This window comes from Lissotriton helveticus, chromosome 9 (genome assembly GCF_964261635.1).
Source record: "Lissotriton helveticus chromosome 9, aLisHel1.1, whole genome shotgun sequence".
Classification (NCBI taxonomy): domain Eukaryota; kingdom Metazoa; phylum Chordata; class Amphibia; order Caudata; family Salamandridae; genus Lissotriton; species Lissotriton helveticus.
The window spans coordinates 226,599,576-226,625,202 of NC_136070.1; the positions used below are offsets into that span (position 1 = coordinate 226,599,576).

The 25,627-nt window shown below is 44.0% G+C and overlaps 1 protein-coding gene across 1 annotated transcript in view; it reads left to right on the forward strand.

Moving 5' to 3' along the window:
- The window catches only part of INO80 (INO80 complex ATPase subunit), a 534,228-nt gene that overhangs the window by 381,449 nt on the left and 127,152 nt on the right, over positions 1 to 25,627 (forward strand). Inside the window, exons 27-28 of the mRNA XM_078659770.1 lie at positions 12,218 to 12,345; positions 16,911 to 17,005. Coding sequence (XP_078515896.1) covers positions 12,218 to 12,345; positions 16,911 to 17,005 — 223 coding nt within the window. The remainder of the gene's footprint in view (positions 1 to 12,217; positions 12,346 to 16,910; positions 17,006 to 25,627) is intronic.

Genomic DNA, 25,627 nt, shown 5'->3' on the forward strand with positions numbered 1-25,627 from the left:
CTCAGGGTACCTTCGCCACAGTATTTTCTATATTTTTGGATGCTATTTTTCTTACTTTTGAGGCTGAGGCGATGCAGTTCTACCAATGTAAGGCTAAGGGCTACATGAAAACACCACTTGCATCAAATTCCTTTTTATCCTGGACTCTATTAAAGTTGTGCAAGTTCTCAACCCAGATAACTTGTTAGCAAATTTCCATATACGTGATGGCCATTCATCACAGTACTTACAACAATGATGGTATAGAAGCATCTGGTGGAGCATTCTCCATTGTGTAACATATATTTTCAGAGAGAACTACTTACTTCTTTTTTCTGCAGTGCTGCAGCACAAAATGATGTGTGATCCCTGGAAAATGTGGCGAGGACCTGCCAACGTTATCAGCACCAGTGGCGTACCTACCCAACTGCCAGCCTAAAATCTAGGACGACCTCGGATATTTACAAAGTCCTTGCCCCAAGTTTGGGTCTCCACGAATAGTGGGAGAACCCTGTGCACTGAAGGGACACATGTTACACCTTGCCTCTAGAATGGAAATCCTGTAACATCCTGTATTAATGCTGAATGGCTCTGCACTGTGCTCATTGGTGCTAGAGGCAGTACAAGCATGAAGGCATCCCATGGCTTTGCTCCCAGACAATAAAGGCACCGACTGTGGGGGTCGGTCACCGACATCAAGCGGTGACAGTCCTCGCAAGGTTTAAACCCAGGCATCCCTACCGGCACCGCTAGTCGAAGGTTGACTCAAGAAGTGATCAAAAAAGTTAGTCAAAAAATGACTAGGAGTACTGCTCTTCCCGGATCTGCGCTTGCTGGCGCGGAAAAAAGAAGAACTGACGTGAGTGCACGAGGGCGGCATCTAAGTACTCCGACGACGTCATCCCGGCGATCACGACGCCGGAGGCGGAGCCGCAGACGACGCCTAGCGACGTGCAGGGGTACTGCTGACGAAAACTTTCCAGATCCAGTCTAACACCTGGGGATATTCTAAGGTAAGGAACCTAACACTAACTACTGTTTCTTACAGATATATCGTTACCGAAGGTAAGTAACTTGTGCATTAATGCTGAATGGCTCTGCACTGTGCTCATTGGTGCTAGAGGCAGTAGAAGCATGGATGCATCCCACGGCTTTGCTCCCCATTTGTTATCTGAGAAATGCACCGTGGAGCCTTTAAGTGCAGAGCGCATTTCCCTAGGCAAGAATTTTACATCTTTTACTCTTTCTTAGAGCACAGTACATTGTTGCCCATTCCAGCTTGGCTTCCAGAGTTGATGTCACTTAAAAATGGAGGTGCACTGAAGTGCTTCCTATCTTCAGCTGGGGAGGGAAGGACTAGTTTCTGGCACTGGTATAACCAGGAACAGTCTAACCCATATTATATATATGTGAATAAATCCCTGTTGTGAGAGGACCATCTGTTATGAGCCCCTGTCTGATATCTCTGCCATAAAGGTGTCTTTAGTCGATCAGCTCTTGGCACACCTGGATTTGAAGTCACCTGGTCACTCCGATGATCAAATCCACAACTTGTTGGAAACAAAAACCACAACAAAGTCAAGAGCCCAAGGAATAGGAATGCTGCAAAAAAAATGTTACGTAACATGCAGTCTGGCGTTGCGCCTTGATTCTGAGGTGAAACCCTTAGGAAGGGCCTGGCGTGGGAACCGCATCTTTTCCCCTGTGTGTAATATATCTAACCTTTGAATGAGTTTTACAGTGATTTTCACCACCTAACTCGTGCTAGTTTTTCCTGCTGCATGGGCTCTTTTGTTCGTCCTTATTTACTGTTTATAGTTTGATTCTGGTGCAGCTGCAAGAAGTAGAGGGTAGCTGAGGCGAACTTCTTCTCGATTCCTTGTACCTTGAAAGGTTTATAGTAAACATGCTTCTCCATCCTTTGTATTCCAGCTCTTGATGTGTGTTTAAAGTCCGTATTGGAAACACCAGCCTGGATACGTTGTTAAAAGCTGGGTTGGCTCATAGAGTTTTGCTGTCGTAAGCAGTTTGACACTTTACCAAGCCGCCTGTCATTGTGAAATACAGCAAACTTGCTGAGTCGCTTTCACATCACTGAAACTTTTTGTTTCGACTTTCTTTATTGAAAATACAGTTGAGATGAATTCTCATTGATTGGATCCAGTTTCTTAACAATCTTCTTATTATGGCGTCAATAATTCTTCATGTTCCACAATAACCCCAGTGCCTTCGCAGATATAAGACCTTCATCAGGGGCTGTACTTTGTATTGACTTGGATGCTTCAGACAGCACATTATACAGAAACAAAAGCCAAGTCAATACAATATGAAGAATTAATCTCAACTGTATTTTCAATAAAGAATGTTGTGAAACAAAGAAATTAAGTGGAGGGAATGTGACTCAGCAAATTCGCTGTCTTTCAGCGGTACATCTGTGTTACTGTCTGACGACAGGCAGTTTTGTAAATCTTAATACAAGCACCTATGAACAGACAGTACACCCAGAGAGCACAAGGTATAAATGATAATTCTATCAATAATGGAGGACAGAGCACTTTAGGAACTTTATTTTATAACTGCAATTCGACATTTATATGGCCTGCTTTGTTACTTGTAGGAACAATCTACAAAGTCATCTTAGGTAGCCACCTTGTATTGCTCTGCCCTAGAGCTGGAAGTGACCAATATCAAGATTTACGTGGGTCTGTCTTGCTCAGTATTAATCTCATCTAACAGCACTCTCCTAGAGGTGTATAGCAGGGAGGCCATCACTTTGGAGTAAATGGGGTAAAAAAGTATGGTCTGTGGTGCGGCCGAAGACCGCATTGATGCCAGAAGGATGGGGGTCAGGCGGAAGGTGGATGTAAGGTTGGTGTAGATGGAGTGAAGGATGTACATGGAGTTATTTTGAGAGTTTCATTACATACTGCCCCCTAAATTATGTAGACATGCGCACTGTAAACATAAATGCATAGACAGCCCACCCTCCTCCCTGCCGCTGTCACTCAGCAGTGACCCCGCCCCGTCCTGATGCTTGGCTCGGAACATGGATGAAAAATAAAATGGTAATTAGTTAACATTTTATTTTTCATGGGGTCTTAGGGGGATTTTAAGTGGGGTGACACTCCTCCGCTCCCATGGAGGAGCCGCCCCTGATCAATATCGTTAGCAAGTCAAATGTGCAAAGGAAGTAACATGGCTATTGAATTTGAATTAAATAGAATCTTAGGCCTCACAATCTCCTTATTCTTTTGATTTCAACAGGCTCCACTAAGGTAGCAAGTGCTATAAAAATTAATTGACATTTGTTGAAGCTTGCACTATGTGTTGCTGATAAAAGGAGCAAATTGGGTGGAGCTTCTAACAGTTGTTTGTAATGTCCGTGCACATACTTCCTTTATTGCTCTTGATTATATCACTGTGTAGCTTTATATGCATGTGAAAAGTCCTCTGTGTCCCTGAACTGTTTTCAACTGATCCTATTGAAATCTGACATAATGTTATGCTGAGATGCAAATTACAAATAAACACAGTATTCATGCCTCATTGATGAAGAGATTAGTCTTTTTCAGCACTTGTGTGTTAACACTCGGTACTGAAGAAAAAACTGAGAAGTGCTCTCCAGATATTTGAGCAAATGGTATTTAAAATGCAGTATTCTGCTTCCTTCAAAACTTGCATATCAACCGGCTAGTTGAAAAGGTGCCTTTTGAGCAAGGACTCATGCACTTATCTTTTAACCCTTTGGGCGGGGCCGCGATTCTGCGCCTGTGCGGCCGTTTTGAAGAGTGGGCGGGTTCATGACGGCCCCCAGCCGTCATCAGCACACGAGCACTGTGATGCATGACGGACGGGGGCCGTCATCAGCACGCAAGGGGTTAAACTGTAGAGGCTGCCTGTAGAAGCCCCTCCTGGACCTCGCACAGACTGTAAACTGGCCCATTGTCATTCTGAGACTATAGCTGATTATCACCCATAGAATGACTATGGGCCCTATTGTAGTGACAGCATGTGGTGAGCCTTCTAAGAAGAAGGCAAAATATGGGAACAGCGCAAACACACGAATTGTAACAGCGCGAATGTGGTGTACATGATCACATGCACATGCGGCAAGAACTACATCGGCATGACCACCAGGAAGGTCAAACAACGTATCTGCGAGCATCGCAGCACAATACGCTGCAGAAAAAACGCCACCAAGTTGACAGACCATTTCCTGGGGGCTAACCACACCCCAAATGATATGAGATGGACTATCATCGAACAGATCCCGAGTGGACCAAATTCACAAAAAATGTTACATGAAAAAGAACAGCGTTGGGTCTACAGGCTTTCCACCCACATCAATGGCCTGAATGATAACATCCCTTGGGCCACAGTACTTTAACTCTACCTAATGCTCACCCACTCTATAACTGCCTATACTAGACCCCTCCACTGAACTGCCTACCAATCTGCCTGATTGAGCAATTTCCGTAGTTTACTCCCATCATTTAGGCTCACCCTAGCACATCTTTAAGTTTAAAATGTGCCCCCCCTTTTGAACACTATTAATATATGCCCCCGTGTCTTAGACACTTAACAGTATCAGTGCCAACAGCTTTTTGGAAACCTCTCCCAAAAAAACCCCAACCCTTTCCCTACTGGCTCTGGGTTACCCTGTGTTTTGCACATTTGTAACTTTACAAATTGAACCTTCCGTTTTTACCATGCGATTGAGCACTTTGACTCCTCTTAAAGAAATCCCTTTTTTCCCCGGTACTGCTAGCAATCTAGCAGACCCCAGGATCGAAAACACTACTGTTCTGTGCCCCCATGACCCAGTGCAGCCACCATCCCAACTCATTTGGTTGCCTGGACACCGCGCACGTGATCGCGGCTTAACCACGCCCATCACAATAGCGCGTCGGAGTTATCTACTCACGCCTACGCCCAGCCCACTACTAGCAGGGCGGAGAAGGTAGTAGGTTACCAGCCAGAGTCCTCGCCGGCAAACTGTAAGTAAAATCTCCCCTCTTCATCCAGGGCAGCATTTAGGTACCGAGCGCCACATATCGCACACAGGACACGGCTCTGCCGTCCTGAAACCGATCTATCTCGGAATAACGCCCCATTTCAAAACAATTTCTTGCAGAATACGTTTGGTCACGAGAGTAACCTCCCCTGCCCTATGAAGTCCTCGAACACTCCATCGAGAGTGAGCCTTGGTTTTTTCTTCTGTCTGTCTGTCACGTGTCTTTGGCGTGTTTGTTTGGTTTTGTGTTGTACAATTTAGCATGACAGTACATGTGTTATCTAATGGATATAGCCTCGCACAAACTAGTCGATATGCGAGTCAGCACGGCGCAGTGGTAATGAACCGCGCTGTGGTTATTCACTGAATTGCGTGAAAGTTGTGAATAGACAAAAAAATCACAGCACCTATGGTATTCAGTGTGCAAGTTGCGGTTAATTCGCACCGTCCCTCATTGTGCACTTTCACATCCCTCCTCCCACTAAAGCATGTTGGAGTTGAGCCTTATACCAGTAACGCTAAAAATTTGAAGCTACCATTGAATTCACCATTTTATGGGGATAGACAGCATGCAGGCACTACGTTGAAGCACTGCACTACGTTACAGGCTTGTAAATACGTTCAATATGTGACATTTGTCCACACTTTCTTTTACAGGCTTTTTGATTTTTAGAGCTCACCCAGTGTGGTGAGAGCCGATACCACAGGCACATTTTTGCCATCCAGTGGTCCCATTTGGTAGGATTGGGTGCGTCTTTTAGGGGACGCAGACCGTCCACCAATTTGGTTTGAAGGTCCTGACGAAAACCTGGTTCATTATAACCTCTAAGGTTGAAACATGTAGACCCAACACATAGAGAGATACACGGGCTCATCACGGCCCTCACTTTATCTCGCCACGATTTTAACATTGTCCAGTTGCTTGCTAATAAAAAATCTTTATTTTTCTCAAGTTCAAACCAGGACAATTTTTAACACACTTACCCCCCCTTTTTTTCTCACGCACCATCACTCACAACCTGCTCCACTGCAATCAGGTGTTGTAGCACACCCTGATGACGCTAGGTCATTAGGGTGGACCCCGATGATGAAGCATGTCATCACTAGGTGATGAGTGAGGGGTTTCTAACAAAAGGAGACTTTCTCCATTAAAACCTTCTACCCCCATAGCTACCTGTGAATCCTTGCTGGTGGTACTCCTTCATTTGTTTTTCTGAGCCTTCTAATGCACCAGAATAGTGCAAGGTATCCTGCTTTTGTCTTGGAGCCATGCTGGAGAAAATACAAATACAATAACTGTCTGAGACAGAGCAATCATTTGTGCAAGACCTCCATCAATAGGTCATTTACCACATTGTCAAGGTAGGTATTTGTGAAGGGTAGAAGTGATAACCACTCTAAAAATAGAATAAAAAATACTATTTAATGTTGATTGTTACATTAGCACAAATCTTGATTGCAGAAAGGCCCTGGTGTCGCTTTGCAAAGCTGTGCGCATACTGAAGAACTGTGAAGTGCACGATTGTCTCAACCTAATATAAGCTAATTTTGACTTGTACTTATATTTGTTGTCTATTTACTTATATACCATTATGGGACATCCTCTGATATGTCTGTAAAATGTATCTTTTGTCCCAAATTTTTGTCCTGAATTTTGACCCTTTTTCCTGAATTTTTACACTCCTTGTCCTGAATTTGCACCCATGCCAGTTGGTCACCCCACCTTACACTTGTCCCCTCTTTTCTCCCTAAGCAGAAATATTGGTCATAACATGGGTAACCCCCGCAGCACAAGTCACTGACTGGGCACAATACAGTGCAAGGAAAGCTTTGTTTTAACACGTTTATGATCATAGTTCACAAACAGGATGGCCCTTTTCCTGAAATAAACTCTAAGCTGAGCTGGCAGACTGTTCAGTAGAGATGCAAGCGATGTCAATGTGGGCGATGAGATCCTAGATACGACCTCTGAAAGATCCTCAGCTGGAAATGATTTTCCCGAATCGAAAAAACAAACAAAAAAAAAGGCCCGCAGATGGGAACGGAAGGAAACGAGGCGGAGCGTGAAGCGCATTCCGTTGTAGCGTGAGTCAGAGATCGCTGCAGTGCGTGTCCTTGTATACACTTGGTCAAGTAGCAGCAGACGTTTCAGCGAATGACGTGTGGCCGCACCAGTTCCAGCTGGTGGACAGCAGGGGGCGCTGCAGCACGAACGATGACAGTGACGTCCGTTCAGGCCTGGATTAAGTGTGCTAGTTGTACTGTTTCATTTCATTGAGATTTACGGAGACATTTGCAAGAAAAAAAAAAAGAAAACTTAAACTGTTTAAGTAATAAATTGTGAAACAATTTTTCACCTCATCTCGAAAAAGTTCTTACCAAAAGCACATGCAAAGGTACCCAACGGTGCCTATAAAGGTGGACAAAATAAAAGCTTCAAGCTGAAGCGATTCTAAGAACCTATCTTGAATTAATCACACTTGCTCCCAGTGGAGCCCAGTCGAACATTAAACGTGCACCCTTCATAAGGCAAGCTTGGGGCGATGGAACTCTGGGTCCATGGACTGTTTAACAGCCAAGAGAACACAGGCGGCCTGCCCCCAAGGATGTGACCTCTACTTTGAAATGCCCTCGAGATGTCGAGGCAACCACCGAAAACATCCAGGAACAGCAGGACTGTGTCAAGCGAAGAAGCTAACGCCTGCACCCCACAAGCACCCGGAGTGTGACGCACTTCCGTTTGTTGTCTCGTGCCCTCTGCGTCTCCGTATTGTATTCCTTCTGTACTGTGTTAGGTCACTCAGTGCCCCGGGCACGTATAAAGCTGCAGAGTGCAAAACAAAATGCAGTCTAAACAGTGTTTTACATGTGCAAAACGAATTGATGAAATTACAAGAAATTAATGTAGAATTTCAGCACATTTCTGTAATGAGTGTGTGTTTATAGGTGAGCTCTAATCTATAAGTTCACGATTAGGGCCTTATTTAGAGTTTGGCACGTTGGATACTCTGTCACAAACCGTGGTGGCTGGTCCTCCTGTCCACCATATTAACAATGCATTAAAGCTTGTAGCACTTGGCATACAGCGGACCGGATATCTGCCACATTTTGACCGAGTGCCCCATCTGCAAAACTCTAAGGAGAGCTTTTAGTTCCTGATTTAGAGTTTGGCAGACCGGTTACTCTGTCACATATGTGACTGATATCCAGTCTGCGTTATTACAAGCGCATTATAGTCAATGGCACTTATTATAAGACAAACATGATATCCATCACATTTGTGGCAGAGTAACCCATCCACCACATTCTGAACCAGGCCCTCAGTTTGTAGTTTCTGTCAGCATTTAACAGACAATATGGCTCATTATAAGAATATCTAGTCGCTGAATACTGGTTGCAAATTTTGAACAATAGTTTTGTGACCAGTGACTGTTTTTGAGAACCCACCTATGTAATTATATTTCTGTTCTTAAAAGTCATCTGAATTGTAAAGAGTAGCAGTTCGTCCCACCTCATGAATATTCCTGACGTAGGTCGCAAATTGCGCCTCTCTACAATTGGAGGAAATCACAGGGATGGTGACTAGCTGAGGCCCCCTACCACTATGTCTGTGACTGCTTTTTAGGTCTCGCCTATCCCATTCCGCAAGGAATGGATAGGACGAGACTATTGGGGCTAAACTAAGAGCTAAACTAAGCTCTCAAAAATGCGGATTTCCAGAAGTGCATGTGTCCCGTGCATGCGCTTCTATCCGCCTGCCTCGCATCACCACATCAAAGCCAGCCATCTGTTGCTTCCCCAGCGTGGTGCCGCCAGCAGCTTCACTTCAAAGGGATCCGCTCCGCCCCCTGCTGCATCAAAGGCTTTCATTTCGCGGCCGCGTTTATTTACTTTCATTTCGCTCGTTTTTTGTGCCTTTCTGCCCCTACTAGACTCGTTTTTTCCCGTTTTTCTTCCCTTCTGCCCTCTGTTAGACTCGCTTTTTTATCCATTTCTGCCCCTGTTAGACCCGTTTTTTGTGCCCTTCTGCCCCTGTTAGGCTCGTTTTTTGTGCCTTTCTGCCCCTATCAGACTCGTTTTTTCCCATTTTTCTGCCCTTTTGCCCTCTGTTAGACCCGTTTTTTGTGCCCTTCTGCCCCTGTTAGAATCGTTTTTTCCCTTGTTTTTCTGCCCTTCTGCCCTCTGTTAGACTCGCTTTTTGTGCCCTTCTGCCCTCTGTTAGACTCGTTTTTTTCCCCTTGCAACCCCAGCATCACTCAGCGCAATCCCAGCATCACTCAGCGCAACCCCTGCCCTGCATCACTCAGCGCAACCCCTGCATCACTCAGCGCAACCCCTGCATCACTCAGCGCAACCCCTGCATCACTCAGCGCAACCCCTGCATCACTCAGCGCAACCCCTGCATCACTCAGCGAACCCCTGCATCACTCAGCGCAACCCCTGCATCACTCAGCGCAACCCCTGCATCACTCAGCGCAACCCCTGCATCACTCAGCGCAACCCCAGCATCACTCAGCGCAACCCTGCATCACTCAGCGCAACCCCTGCATCACTCAGCGCAACCCCTGCATCACTCAGCGCAACCCCTGCATCACTCAGCGCAACCCCTGCATCACTCAGCGCAACCCCTGCATCACTCAGCGCAACCCCAGCATCACTCAGCGCAACCCCAGCATCACTCAGCGCAACCCCAGCATCACTCAGCGCAACCCCAGCATCACTCAGCGCAACCCCAGCATCACTCAGCGCAACCCCAGCATCACTCAGCGCAACCCCAGCATCACTCAGTGCAACCCCAGCATCACTCAGCGCAACCCCTATATCACTCAGCGCAACCCCTGTATCACTCAGCGCAACCCCTGTATCACTCAACGCAACCCCTGCATCACTCAGCGCAACCCCTGCATCACTCGGCGCAACCCCAGCATCACTCGGCGCAACCCCAGCATCAATCAGCACCACCACATTATCAATCAGCACCACCACATTATCACTCAGCACCACCACAGCACCACTCAGCACCACCACAGCACCACCACAGCACCACCACAGCACCACTCAGCATCACCACATCATCACTCAGCGCAACCCCAGCATCACTCAGCGCAACCCCAGCATCACTCAGCGCAACCCCAGCATCACTCAGCGCAACCCCAGCATCACTCAGCGCAACCCCAGCATCACTCAGCGCAACCCCAGCATCACTCAGCGCAACCCCTGTATCACTCAGCGCAACCCCTGTATCACTCAGCGCAACCCCTGTATCACTCAGCGCAACCCCTGCATCACTCAGCGCAACCCCAGCATCACTCGGCGCAACCCCAGCATCAATCAGCACCACCACATTATCAATCAGCACCACCACATTATCACTCAGCACCACCACATTATCACTCAGCACCACCACAGCACCACTCAGCACCACCACAGCACCACCACAGCACCACTCAGCATCACCACATCATCACTCAGCGCTACCCAAGCATCACTCGCCACCACCACATTATCAATCAGCACCACCACATTATCAATCATCACCACCACAGCACCACTCAGCAGCACCACTCTGTACCACCACAGCACCACTCCGCACCACCACAGCATCTCTCATCACCACCACAGCGCCACTCAGCACCACCACATTATCACTCTGCAACACACCACAGCACCACTCAGCACAAGCCCAGCACCACTCAACACCACCCAGAACCACCACAACACCACCACTGCATCACTCATAACCACCACTGCATAATAATAATAATCACTCATAACCACCACTGCATCACTCATAACCACCACAGCTTCACTCTAAACCACCACAGCACCACTCAGCACCACCACAGCATCACTCAGGACCACCACAGCACCACTCAGGACCACCACAGCACCACTCAGGACCACCACAGCACCACTCAGGACCACCACAGCACCACTCAGCACCACTCAGCACCACCACAGCATCACTCAGGACCACAACAGCACCACGCACAACCACCACAAATTCAATCAACACCTCCCAGCACCACTCACCACCACCACATTATCACTCAGAACCACCACAGTATCACTCAGCACCACCACAGCACCACTAAGCACCACACAGCATCAGTCAGTACCACCACAGCACAACTCAGAACCACCACAAAACTACTCTGCACCACCACAGCAACACTCAGCACTGCACCCTCCAACTCCACCCTACAAATCCACCCTCCAAATCCACCCTCCAACACCAACTACACCCTCCACCCTTCAAATCCACCATCAAACAGACTCAAAAAACAAAACCACAATCAAACTCCACCCTCCAAATACAATTCCACCAAGTTATTCGCTAAAGTTTTACCAATTACCATTATACATTACAATAACTTTGATTTAAAAATTAATTCATACATTTCATTAGAAGACATTGTTATTTGTAATATCAATACATATAAGTCACATACAAACAACACATATTGTATTACAATTGCAAAAGGTGTCACATTAAAAACTATTGGCATTGTAAAATACAAAACTATTAATTCCTATATTTTCACTATTAAAAAACATGAATAAAAATAAATATAATTTACAATACCAAAACATCAAACTTTCCTAATGCGAGACCTATTGCATTGCAAATGCTAGTTAATAAAGAAAACCTTTTTTTTACATGCAGTCCTTTTCCTTTAAAGGAAATAGGACAGTATATAAAAATAGTAGTTTACTTTTTTTTGGTATAAGTTGACAGTGGTTGCCTGGATCACTGCCTAATCTTTCAACAACTCCCTTTAAAAAAACAAAACATTCACAGTAGGGAAGGGGTCCCCTTTTGCAAATGCATTGCCATCTCTTTTGAGGTGTCGGTAAAATACCAATGTTTTGCAACCAGATCTCAGTTGAAAAATATTGATATATAATTTGTTTTTTGGAAGGTATGCATACACACACCCCTTCCAGTTACCAAATCAATATTTATTCGGAATTCCATTTTAGGAATCGGAAAATCTTTTCAGCCTACTAAAATGGGGTTAGTACATAAAAAAGCAGTTTGATGGTTGTAAAAGCCAAATTGTAGCATTGGTGACCTTTGAAATGCTTTGTTCATCTTGCTAATAGTCTGTGACAGTGGTTTTGAAAACAATGCTGTTTATGCATTGTGTTCCTCGTTATGGTTTAGAGTTGTGATCCTGCATACCTGCTTCACAAGTTTTTGTTGCCAACCTTCATTTTCAGACAAGGAGAGCCTGATCACCGACAGTGGTAAGCTCTACGCTCTTGACTTGCTGCTGACCCGGCTGAAAACTCAAGGCCATAGAGTTCTTATCTATTCGCAGATGACGCGGATGATCGACTTGTTGGAGGTAAGAAATAGTGTATATTATCACTAAAGTATTATTTTAAGGTATTGAACTGTGATGTGTTAAGTTGTTTTGGTAAAAGATGTAGTGCTTGCAGTGGCGGCTGCTCCGGGGTAGTTGTCGTGGGGAATAAAAAGAAAGTTCACTTACCTGCTGCCCGGCCGCCACTATCCTCTGTCCTCTTTGTCAACCAAAAGCTCCCCTAGCCAGTCACAACGCTGCTGTCACTAGCATAGCAGCAACTTTGTGATTGGTCTGAGTGACCTGGTTCGGCACTCAGACAGGGAGTGGGAGCCTGTACATGCTCCTCACCCAGGCTGTGCAATCAAGCTGGGTGGAGAACATGCTTAGTGCACATGACTGTTTGGCCGCTCTAAGAAGGCTGGCCAAACCGACATGCACACTTAAGTGCACCAATAACTCCTCCCCTGCTGGCTATGACGATAGTCATGCCCTGCCCAAAACTGGTATCAGCACGAAAAAATAAAATGATAATATTGCGTTATTTTATTTTTATTTTTTGCACTGCTGAAAAGCAGTGGGTCGACGCTCCTCCGCCTTAGCGGAGGAGCCGCCGCTGATTGCTTTTAGTGAATTTAGCAGTAGAAAAAGAAAGAGCAAAAAGAAAGCTCATGTAACGAAACAATGCTAGGCAGCAGCTTATTTTCCTCATAGAGCTGTGGGTAGGTGTCGGCAAGTGACCTGTCATCATCTATACCGTATCTTTTACTGGATGAAAATGAAGCACTGGGTCTCTCAGGATTGTGAACAATACAGTCCAAAACGTTTTAATCAGAGCATGTAAACACATGTAGGTTGTTTTTAAACTTGTTGAAACACTTGACAGTTGTTAGGAAATATTACGGTTGTAATTGGTATACTACTGTGGCCCAATCGTCTTTCTCAAAGTTCAGGGGACCTTCTCGTACTTATTGCCACCAGCAAAAGGAAGGTCTCTTCAATCCCCCTGCACTTTAGTCGGCTTCCCTGAAAGTGCATCCCTTTTCTCCTCTGTAGAGGACACAATGTTCATACCCTGTACCCATGGGACCCCTCCCATTCTGCACTTATTGCATCTCTGTGCATTCTTTGGCTGCTTTCTCAAACTTTGCCTGGGCTCCTCTTTAGAATCCAGGCCACTAGATTCAGATAATGACTACCTTTTTGGGAGAGGTTTACCAGATCAGTGTTGAGTGTGCAAAGTAAGCAGGTATCGTGCTTTGGTGATTGCTTTGCCAGACCAGCTCGGCACCATACCTTGTTAACCAAACTCCAAAAAAAGAACAGCATCATTCTCCAGACAGCATTATTGTTAATGAGGCCTTTGGTTGTGAGGCAATGTCATTGTGGCTCAAGCCCATGCTGGAGAGGTGGCACTCAGAAGTGTCGGTCACAGCCATAACATTGACGTGTCTGGTTAACATGGATCGCCACCTGTCGCATAGGTCCTTTGTGCTGTTGATCACTCCAGCAACGTTTATCTTATGGTGAGTATTACATTCAATAATCTCAACTCCTGCCAAGCTATATTTTTGTCGCTTGACACCATCCATCTTGGAAAGGAAAGTGTCTAAGAAGGTCTCCATCTGACCTCACTAAAGAAATATGCCTAGGTCTGGCCTGACAGTTTTCGCTGTCCGCAAGGAGTATATACATAATGAGAACAATACATAAATAAGAACCTACATAAAAGAGATGTCGGTCAGCCTCCTTCAGCCATGGTTTGTCAGTAATGTCATTGATGTTTTGTTTCAGTCCACAGGACAGCACATAGAAGTGGGACTGGGTCAGCACAACATAAGCCATTGGCTTTCTTGGCAGGACCCATCTTTTGGTCCTTCCAGAGCAGCCACTGGCTAAGTGGCAAAACAGCACTCCTGAGTTTCTATGTACCTCTACACTGGCAACTAGAGAGGCAATGGAGCCCATCTCCAGCGTCACCGATGCATGAACACCAGTCCCCAAGGAGTAGAGAACAATTCTGTGTCACGCAGAGGTGAAGCTGGCATTTGAGGTGCCCTCTGGTGCAGAGTGCCGTCTACCTGTACTAGTGACGCACCAATCACATCCACCTTAAAGCTACACCACTGGAGACCGTAGTCTGCACTAGAGCATACGGGGACCACAAAGGACTGGGCCCTCTGTGTGGGGAATGTCTTCCTGCTGCAGGCTGAGCACAGTGGCACTGGCACAGAACAGCAGTGTTTATTTATGATGATGAACACCATTCTCCATTTCGTATAGTGATGTCGTTTATACTCCTACCTTTTATACCGACCATAACATACAGCAGATTCCATCACAACACACCTTAATCTTATATATCGTTGAAATAATCATGGAAGTAGATTTTGTTTGTATGACAAGTGCCAAAACCTCATATAGCCGTGGCCAGCACCCACTTGAACTATGTGGCACTTTCTCACCAACCACAGTTTTTGAATCCCATCCTCCAGACCAATACACCAAGAGGGATTCCTTTATCCTTTTTTAAATCTTGGAAGCCGTGGTTGGAGCTGCACTTCACCCACTTCTGCGCCACTCAACGCTTGGCGTCCCCATCATCCTGCTCGATCGGAGCCCAGGACCCCCTCCTCCCTCCTCAGCTTTAATAACCTGACTTTGTAAGACCCTCTACTGAGCCAGCGCCCCCCCTTATCAAAGACTACTTGGCCAGTTCCAATTGGTCATGGTCATTCTCCTGCACGCCCTCGTTCTTTCTATGGTTGCTTTTCCTGCCTAGCCATTTCATGTAAGGCATCGAACTGCTGAGCTCCCTTATGTGCCCACGACCACACTTATCCATGCTTGTTTCTGGATTTACCTTTGTGCCTGGTGAGAAGCCAGCATGCGCTGTGTGCCATGTGGCAGATGGCTCTGCTCCTACGTGCACTTGGGAGAATGCTGTACACCAGGGTTCTCCAATGTTTCTCCTGGAGTGCGGATCCATGCCAGAGTTTTAGCATATCCACGTTTAGATAAATGTAGTTATCTTAAAAATCTGGCATGGATCCAGCCCTCCAGGACCGACATTGAAGAACCCTGCTGTACACCAATGAGCGCTTTGGATAGCATTTTGCTTGCTAATAAGATTTCTTGTTTTTTTCTCCCTTGTCTACCACATATGCTCACCTCTCGTGCAAAAGCGGCAAGTGGGAAGAGGAATGTGTATAGGTGCCTTTGCTGCAAATGTAAGGGAACGAGCGTGCTCCTCATCCTACATATCACATGTGGACTTTAGGCCACTCCGAGGGCGGCTTAAAGAGCTGGCCCTGGGCTGCCCTTTCGGGCTGCTTTGAATCTGCTGCTCTGTAAACATGAACATAATGCTGTCCCCAGTGGAGCTAAGGTGTTGGGGGCTTGCTCTACTGAAATGGACCTGGGACAGACTGTCCACACAACCCATGCATGCATCTCCTGAGAGCAGAGGCAGTTTATAGCAAGATCCTTGGGCCTCACCATAACCGGATTATCCCTGTGTTTCCAGAGGCCAGCCTAATTGCTATTTTGAAGTTAACCACAACAGTGATATTTTGTAATTTTTGTATTGCCTCTCGGGATACTAGTCACCTGACCGGTCACAATGGAGCCGTTATTCGAGGCTAAACTGGGTGCAGTGGGCACCTGGAACCTGATTTCACTGATGCTGTCGTCATGATTGTCTCAAAGGGAAGTGATTGACTCAAAGTTTTTGTAACATTATGTAAATGCTGTTAGCTTCCACGAAAAACACTTTTCTCCAACTTTTATGGACGGAAACAAAGTGCTAATATTTGTCGATGGGAGTAAAATTACACTCACAGTTCTGCACCTGTCCTAAGTGTCCGCTGCTGTAGGTTGCCCCACTCTCTGTGCTGTGATTATACTCCTGCTCTTCTGTTTATTCCTACTTTTACTACAGCTTAACCCCATTCTTAGAGCTGCTTATTCCTACTCACATCACTCTTGCTTATACCTACTTTTAAGCCTATGTACTTCTTCTCTTACCCCTACTTACATCCATTCACCCTCACATCCATGTGTCCATCACCCACCCTCACCCGGCTTTAATCCATTAACCCACACTTGCATCCGTCCAGTCATGCAACCGTACCGCCCAGCTACCCACCCGCCTGCATATGCACCTAGATCCATTCAATGGTCCATTCTCACCAAAATAAAACCACACTGCCATGAATCCACCCTTGTTCCTGTGTGTTTTGTATTCTTGCTTCCAAAAACATTAAACGACAATAAGGGACAAAACAACAGGGAAAACACAACCTAAAACAAATAAGAGCTATTGATTTTGTCAATGATTTTGTGTTTGCAAATTGAATTAAAAACCATAAGTGAGATCTGCAGGTTATTTTTTATTTTAATACCTAATCAAATAAATTTGACTTGTTAACTTCTAGGCGAGAAGTTAGTGATTCAAACACGTTTTTGATGCGCTTGCTGTCAAGTAAAGATCTTATCCCAGTATGCCTTAATGTACGCTCACATCATTAATATTGCATTTTTTTTTACTTTGTGCCAAATATTTGGTCAGTTATCATTCATCACATTTGTTGTATTGCTGTTTGCAGGAGTACATGGTTTACAGGACTCACACGTATATGCGATTGGACGGCTCATCTAAGATTTCTGAGAGAAGAGACATGGTGGCTGACTTTCAGAGCAGGTAATCTTCATGTGTGAGACAGGACTTAGAAACATATTTGATGGACATGTTCTACATTTCATACTGGAAAGGACAGGTACTTTTCCATGAGCACATTGAAGCTAATGGAGTTTTATTAACTGCTTTGCTGAAAGTAGTTATGGCTAGGGGTGGGTTATATACCTCATTGCACTTCTCAGATCGAAAGAGGGGAGCAGGATAGCAGTTCGTAGCCGCTGAGGATCCCTCGATTGCATGGAATCCCCCAGCACGAAAAAAACAAACATTTTTCTACATTTGAGTGGTCACACTATACCTGTCCAAAACATTTAGTCAATTGTTTGAAAAATCTTGTTAAATGAATTGTTGACATTGTAACCAGTTACAGAATGGAGTGAAGCACTGTAGTGCATTTTTCTCTGAGCGGTGGAGTGAAAACTAAAGAAGGCACACCTCCCTCTATGGTTTGAAATGTTTTTTACACACCCATTTATAACCATCAGTGATTTGTACACCTACATTTTGAAAATAAGTCAATAAAGTATGATTCATTGAAAGTAAAACATTAAAATTGAACCTAAGCAGATTTTCACACAATTTCATTGTCAATTTGTATTTTTTTTAAGTATGAAAAATACAAAGGGTCGAGAGAGGATTTAGTTGAATAGGTAGCAGCATAAACCTAGTAATGTTCTTCTACAGATTGTTAGTCCCATATCCAGTGCAGAAGATTAAATGAGTTAAAAAAATGTGTACTAAACTCTGCATTTTAACACTACGTAAAATACTATTCTGTACTGACTGTTTCGCTGGTTGTAAACAATGGACCACAGTTAATCCAGACTGCAAGCATTGGCTCATTATGTAATGTTTATTTAATAGGAAAAAAAATCTAAAACTGTTAACATGCTACAAGGTAAACACTTAAAGTTTAAAATATTAAGGAGATTTCCAACCCTTTTATTCTTTGCCAGATGCCATCAAGATTATGCAAGGTGCAATAATGTCAATAATTTTCTCTTTTGTCACTCTAACTAAACTTGTGGCGGGAAATAAAACGTGCGTTGATTGGTGTGAACTTACCATGGCAAATTTTATACTCTGCAAAGACAATAAAACAGCCTACTCAACGCAATAGCATTGGTAGGACTCTTACTATTTTGCTTTTTCTTTTATTGTTAGGGAAATTTTTCTTTTCAAGTAACACTTTAAAAAAAAGATTTTATGAGGAATAGGTACATTATCATAGTTTATCTGTAGACAGTACACATCAAGTCATAAATACTTTATTTCGGCATACATGCATACAATGATAAAAAACAGAGCAATTAAAATATAAGAACATGTATGATGATTAAAAGTTCAAGAGGAACACAACTTTAAGAACATATCCTAGGAGTTAAAAAGGCATAGAGCCGTCTGAAAAAGTAGGGTGCAAAACTGTACAATTGATATACATATGGTAAAATTAATACATTCTAGACTTTTGCACTTATCTCTTAGTGCCCTCCTTGAATCCCTGGATTATTGCAGCAACACAACGATAGGGATGACAGCAGATGTCCACAGAACATAAAATAAGTGTAATTAAGAGCGTGTCCTAATGGTAAATAAGCACTGGACCGACTAAAAAGATAAAGAATAAAAGGCGGAGTTAATAGACATGTGCTAAAATTGGCGCACTACAGACTTTCGAGCTTTTCTCCTTAAACCCCACATATATTCAAGGAAATTGGCAACAGCAGAGGCGAACAGAGGTCTATCATCAAATCTTAAAATTCGCAGGGCTTCTGTATGATTGCAAGTTCCCATCTGCTTGCAAATGGGTTTTAGCCAATTAGCTCTAGGAAGTGCGTATGCCGGGCAGGCAAACATTACTTGGGCAACAGATTCAATGGATGCTTTGCAGCCATAGCGAGACCAAAATGTTGATGGATTACTGTGCCATCTGCCTGTGAAATCATTCAGGGGGAGTGTGCCGAACCTAAACTGGATGTATAGTTTCCTGTCACTTGGAACTTTTATAATATCTAAGTAGCACTCCAAAGCACTATCCTCTTTGTGGCCCATGAATTCAGATGTTAACTCCCCCCTAGACATGTTACCAAGCTCATCTTGCGCTACCCAATCCCAATATCGTGATTTGACGTGGCCTTTTGAAGGAAGCGATGAGCCGTATTTTCTCAAACTTCCTGTAACTCGATGTCAAATAGAAGTCTCCTCACATTGCTCAACCAGCATATTTTATTAAATGTACCCAGCCGGCTGACTTCCGCGAGGGCATGGGCAAAGGGGAGCAATCGGAAGACGACCTAATTCCCATCCAAAATAACAATGGACGGAGCTTAGCTTTGTCAGCAATTGATTGCCTTCTTATGTCCAATTTTGGGGGGTGAAGTGGGGTACTCTGAGACAGCTCCTCAAAAATGTATACTCCGATCTGGTGAGATCGTCCATTCCACCAAATCCCCACAATTCAGACCTGTAAAGGGCTGAGCTCACTGCTTTTTGATCATAGATCTGCAAAGCAGCATCAACAGGTTTGCTAATTGAAGTACGATGTTCCTTACCCGAGGCCCCAACTATCTGCTTGTGTTTCAAAGTTATTTTTGCCACATGCGGTTTCCAAGACATACTTTCAGATCGTTTTGTGCCTAGATAATAATCAAAGGTACTAATCCTCTCAAGCTGCACCCTGCTGAGGGTAGGTTTGCCCCTACAGGACTTGAGGGATTTAGTGTCATAAATTTCGTTTTGAACGTCTTTATCTCTAGGCCTCGCATTTCACAGAAATCTTTAAATCGATTTAAAAGCAGCTGAAGCCACCCGCCCCAGAGTTTTCGACACCCATGAGGTATCATCTGCAAATAGGAGGGTCACTACTTCTCCCCCCTCCTTGAGTGGGTGCATCTGCTGGGTACTGGGATAAAAATGGGACTGCAATATTCATATGGAGGGAGAAAAGAGTGGCTGCCAGCACCCACCCTTGGTGTACTCCACTTCTGACGTAAATTGGGTCTGTGAGCTGACCTTAGGAGCCCTACCAAACTCTGGCATAGTTGGCCACAGGAAGTCGAATGACCAAGGCTAAAATTTCACTTGGCTATCCCATATCTTTTAACACCGGCCACAATTAGTTTTTCGGGACAAGATTGAAAGCGGTCCTCAGAACAATGAAAGCACCATATTATCTTCACTGGCCAATAACCACAATTTTCCTGTATAAAAGAAGAAGGTGGAACACCTGATCTATTGTCCCCGTCTTCCTAAAGCCTGCTTGATAGGGTGTTAAAATATTGATATCTCTTATCCAATCCTAAACCTTAAACAGAAGGGCGCTGCAAAACACTTTTTGAATTGAGTTAATTCCAGGTCCGTGGGATCGAAGCGCCCCCCCTGCTATGGCATTAGAGAGTAGCAGGATAAAGTGTGACCGGTTGGCAGTTTCATGTAGGAAAAGGTCACCAAGGATGCCTGCGGCCCAGGGCTTTTGCTTGGACAATTGAACCAATAGAAGGCTTGATTTCGCTCATAGTAAATAAGTCCCTGTTGGCAGTCTGGGAAGATATTGAAATATCTACCAGAAGATCGTGCATACAAGGTTCTGAATAGAGGACTTTAAAAATTAGCGTGCCAGTCGGAGACCGAAATATGATTTGCATGAGGGGGAGCCCCCGATTGGTCACCCCTCACGACCAGGGACCAGAACTTTTTTTTGATCTTTGGAATCACAGGCTTCCTTAAGCGAGCTGCGGTCTAGTCTCGTCCCACACCTTTTTAGCTTTTAGGAGGGCTGACTTGTAGGCACTTCTGGAAGTTCTTACGTATCCAGGATCCTTAAATGTTATGGCCAAGGAGAGTTGGATTCTGAGACGTCTGCATACTCGGTTGAACCAAGTTTTAGGTTCCCTATTCATATGTGAAATCCTTATAAAGTCTGTGAAAGATTACTGGCAGGTTAAAATGATTAAAACGTACTGTGCTGTATTAACTAAATGTAATGCCTTTTTTTGTCCACTTGGATTATCATATTGCACAAGCACACCCTCAGGCAATTCATTCTGTGTTCAAGGATATGATTCGGTATGTTAAAGGGTTGTGTTTTAAATGGAGTTATGGTGTGGAGTTACAAGTATGTGTAGGCAAATTTATCACTGGAAAATACTAGCTTAGTTCAGATTGACAGGAGTTAATTATGCATACAAAATAACGCCTCAAAAGCTAGGAAATGCACTGGTTTATTTAGTAACTGAACCAAAAACTCCCAACCCCTTCAAGTGTGAATGTTGACAACCATCATACTATTAAGAGTTGAGTGAGTGTGTTGCAGAGTGCACAAGACTTTCAGTGATTCATCAAATTGGTGGAAAGAGAATTGAGGGGGGTGTTAATTGCATAATTGTAGTTTTGGTTGGGGTACAATTTATAATTTAATGACAATATGTGAGATTGAAAAGATGGTGATCTGAATTTTGGAATGCTCAAGGTGTTATCCTAGGTTATTAATTACTCCTTGAAAAGCACTGTAGGATTGTAATTTTGGGATTGCATTGTAGAGTTCCAGGTTGCATTAATTTATAATTGAGATTCTACCAATGCCTAAAGATTAGTCGTATCATTTACTTATATAATAATGTAATGTGCTATTACATGTGTGAACTAATGTGTCTGCTTACAAAGAAGGAATACCTTTGGAGATTTTGTTTTCCATTGAATTTTGTATAATTTGGTAAATGTTAAATTCCCAATGCCTAAAGGCCTGTTAACCTCTGTCTTAAGGAGGAAATGTCAAATGTTCTTATATAGCGCACAAATCACCATGAGGTCTCATGGCGCTAGCAGCAAAAAGACGAATAGAACAGTCAATTGTCCGAGACTAGTTAGTTGGGGGGGGAGAGCCAGGTTTTGAGTTTTTTACGGAAACCTTTGTGATCAGTTATAGATGAGATATGTACAGGCAATTTATTCCACAACATTGGGGCAAGATAGGAGAAGAAATGGCCTCCATTGCGCAAAGTTCGGATCCGAGGCTGGGCAAGGGAAGATTTTGAGCTTGACCTTAATGATCTTCCTGGTACATACCATTTCAGTTTGTTTTTTAAATAGTAAGGGCTGGCATCATACATTGTCCTATGGGCTAAGCTCAAGATCTTAAAGTAGCATCTGTCGGTTCGGGAGCCAGTGAAGGGTCCGTAAATTGGGAGTAGATGGAGATCTGCGGGGAAGATTAAGGACAAGCTTAGCAGCAGAATCTGGAGTTTGGAGAGCAGATCATCATTCAGGGCGGTAAGCAGGGCGTTTCCATAGTCTAAGCGACTGATAATAAGGCCCTGCACCAACGGTTTACTTGCCTCGATGGGTAGCCACTTAAAAATCTGACGAAGATTGCGCATGATCCCGAAGCAAACCCCTAAAACCTGATCGATATGGAGATTCATAGACAGAGAGCTGTCAATGGTGATATGGCTTGAGGAACCTCGTGCATTAATACATATTAATGTTTCCAAGCATTAATGACACTTGAGTGCCCCTCACAATATCATGGGCTTAGTCATTAAGGACTCTGAATGGCCCCTGGCACTATATGCCTCATAACACAACTGTTATTGCATTGACCCATTAAAGGTCCTTATAGACTAGGACCAGTCAGTAAGGACCTTTAATGGGTCAATGCAATATCAGTATGAGTGGCTTGAGGCAGTGCTAAGACTTACTAGGCTAAGGGTCTGATTTAGAGTTTGTCGGGCCGGTACTTTGTCACAGACTTGATGGATATTCTGCCCACCTTTTTACCACTACCACAGGATATAATGCATTTGTAAAGAGGCAGATGGGAGATCTGTTATGTTTGTGATGGAGTAACCTGTTCGCCAAACTCCATAAAAGGCCCCAAGGTAGTATTGAGCGTCAGTGCGGTAATGAACATTAATGGCTCCAAACAGTAATGCTGTTCAGTGGCAGTAGCCTCAATCATAGACATTGATTCACCAAATGTCAAAGTTAGTGGACTTGACCTCAGACACTCTTTGGCCCGCCCGTCATGATTTCACAGGAAGTGACCTCACAAAACGTTTGACACTGGTGATAGTCCAAGTAGGGACCTCATTGAATTTTAAAGTCCTACAATAATAACAAATTATAGTAATAATACAAAAAATCCTAAAGCAGATAAAAATATTGTAGTGTTGGCGAAGTTCAGTTAATTGTACTGTGGGGAAACGCCTTGCATGGACTAAGCCTAGAAATGCAGTTTATGCACTCCAGGGGCGTTTAGAGAGGCACTTAATCAGTTTTGTGAGAGGTGTTCACTGCTCTGTAAGGATACTCTGAAATTATCCTGGATAAGGGCTTGATTTCTTTGAAAATGAAAAATGTTAGGCATCTTTTCAAACATAAAATACAAGAGCTGATGTTTTAACCTTGGTTGATGCTGGAGGAACAGTGCAGTATCGTTTTTGTGCATTTTCCTATTTTCAAAATATTTGTAAAGTGCATTTGCACTTGACAAATTGTACACAGAGCCCTGCAGAAAGTGTGTTGCCAGACTGAACTATCTTACTTCTACTTCTGGAACGGGAATGGTTGCGATACACTCGTGAGTGCTTAATTTTTAAAATAGTGAGTGCCAGTGCCCACAAGCACTGCTCAGAAGCCCGACTAGCGCTGTTAACTGTCAGCGCGCTAAATACCAAGGCTGTATAGTCCGGAATCCATCTCAGGCCTCTTTAACACACTGCCAGACACTGCTTACCCCTTTCTCTAATTCTTGCAGTTTCCTGTTTCTCCCTTGATGACGGCTATTCTGTCTTTCTATTCTCCTTCTTTCCTGTTTGTTTGTTTTTCGCTCTCTTGCTCTCGGAAAATGTCTGTTGAGTAAAAATATGTCACAGTACCCAAAAATGAGTGCTGGTGGCCCTCTCTGGTTCAAATTGAGTACTGTATATGCTTGTGTTGGGATGTATCTGTGTCTGGCCACCACCCTCCTGGTTTAACACTCCTAGCTTCAGTAAGTGTGTTGGTAAGCACTGACCATGACTTGTCCTTTGACTGTCCTGGTCGCACACCCAGGCTTTCAGCCCATCAGCCGGTTCTCCTGGACGTTCATCTGTGCTTATCTCTGGATATCCACCTTGGAAAGGCTCTCATTATATGGATGCCAGCGCCGTCTTGGCTTGCTGGAGTACCATCATGTGGGGGAGAGGGTGTCCACTTTACAAGCCCATATCTCATGTAAGTGAAGAGGCAGAGACTCGAATTTCAGCATCCCAGGGCGGGCACTGACCACTCCCGCATACCTCCAGAGTTGTACAGTGCTGTGGCGGGAGCCATGGTGTTGGAACTCTGCTCAGTCCACACCTCCCTAAACAACCACTGCACTCTGAGTGTGAAGGGGACCAGGAGCTTCCTTGATCAGCCATTTTGCAGGACTCTGACCTGGCCCTAAGGAGAAATGTCTGTTTTCCTTTGGAGTAATAAGATGTTGTGCCAACTTTAACTTACAGAGACAGAAACGCTGGCTCTGTATTATGTAATTTGGATATATTGCAAGGGTTCAAACCCCCTATTCTCCTAATCATGGGGATTTGTATCTGGAAAGTTCTTTATTTTCCCGGATAGAATGTTATTAAACTTAGTTTAGGTGAGATTTTCAAAGGTTAGATCTTTTTCTTTTGTGTTTGTGCATTCCGGATGAATAAATATTATCTCTCCGGAGTTGATACCTCATCAGTGTTCCCTTGGGACATAAGGTTAGCTTGATAAAGAACTCCTCACTTAGTCATGCATGGTACCCTATACCCTATAGGTTTGATAGTCATTAGAGAATTATAGGAGTTTAATTGGTTTCCATTTTTCTGTCACCTTAACTAACAAAAGGAAAAAAGGCAAAGATATCCCCTCGTCGCCACTTATGGCCTGTGAAACAGTGAAGAAAAGTTAAAACAAATAATGGGAACCCATAGTGACATGCCTAGTATCCTATAAGATTAAACCAACAATTTCCTCCGTGAGTACCAGCTATGTTTAACCACTTACTAACCGAAACAACCATATGCAGAAATTATTTTAATATTCCTGTCTCTGGTATTTGTAAGACCATAGTTCTCAAAAGAACTTAATTGCTATAATTGCTTGAAGCGAATCAAGCGCTTGATACTTAAGCAGGACAGGTGGTCTAGAACATTTATTTAGACTTAGCTTGCAGATTTTTAACTTGCCTCTCAGCTTACACTGCTTGCTGCTCTTATTACAAATCTGTAAATGATCCAAATCTAGAGAGAAAAAGCAGCTAGTTACCTCTATTGTAGTTATCATTGTAGTAGTATTCAAAGTCATCAGTTGAGGCTTGCAAAAGCCTCCTTATGGGACTCCGAAGGGATGTTCTCCCAATGTTACTGTGGAAGGGTACTCTGAAGGTTGTGTAGTATTTATGGCCCCTGCCAGTAAAGAGAATTTATCAAGGACTTTGCCTTTAATGTTAGGGGAGAACATTGTTAACTAGCAGATGGTTCATTCCTTTCACCCTCCTTATTTGAGCACCAGTTATTAGTGTCCACAATAATATTTACGAAAGCAGATTTTCTTATCAGAGCAATATCATGAAGTCTGTGTCATCTTATTGCTTGCTTTAGTCTCCATACCAAG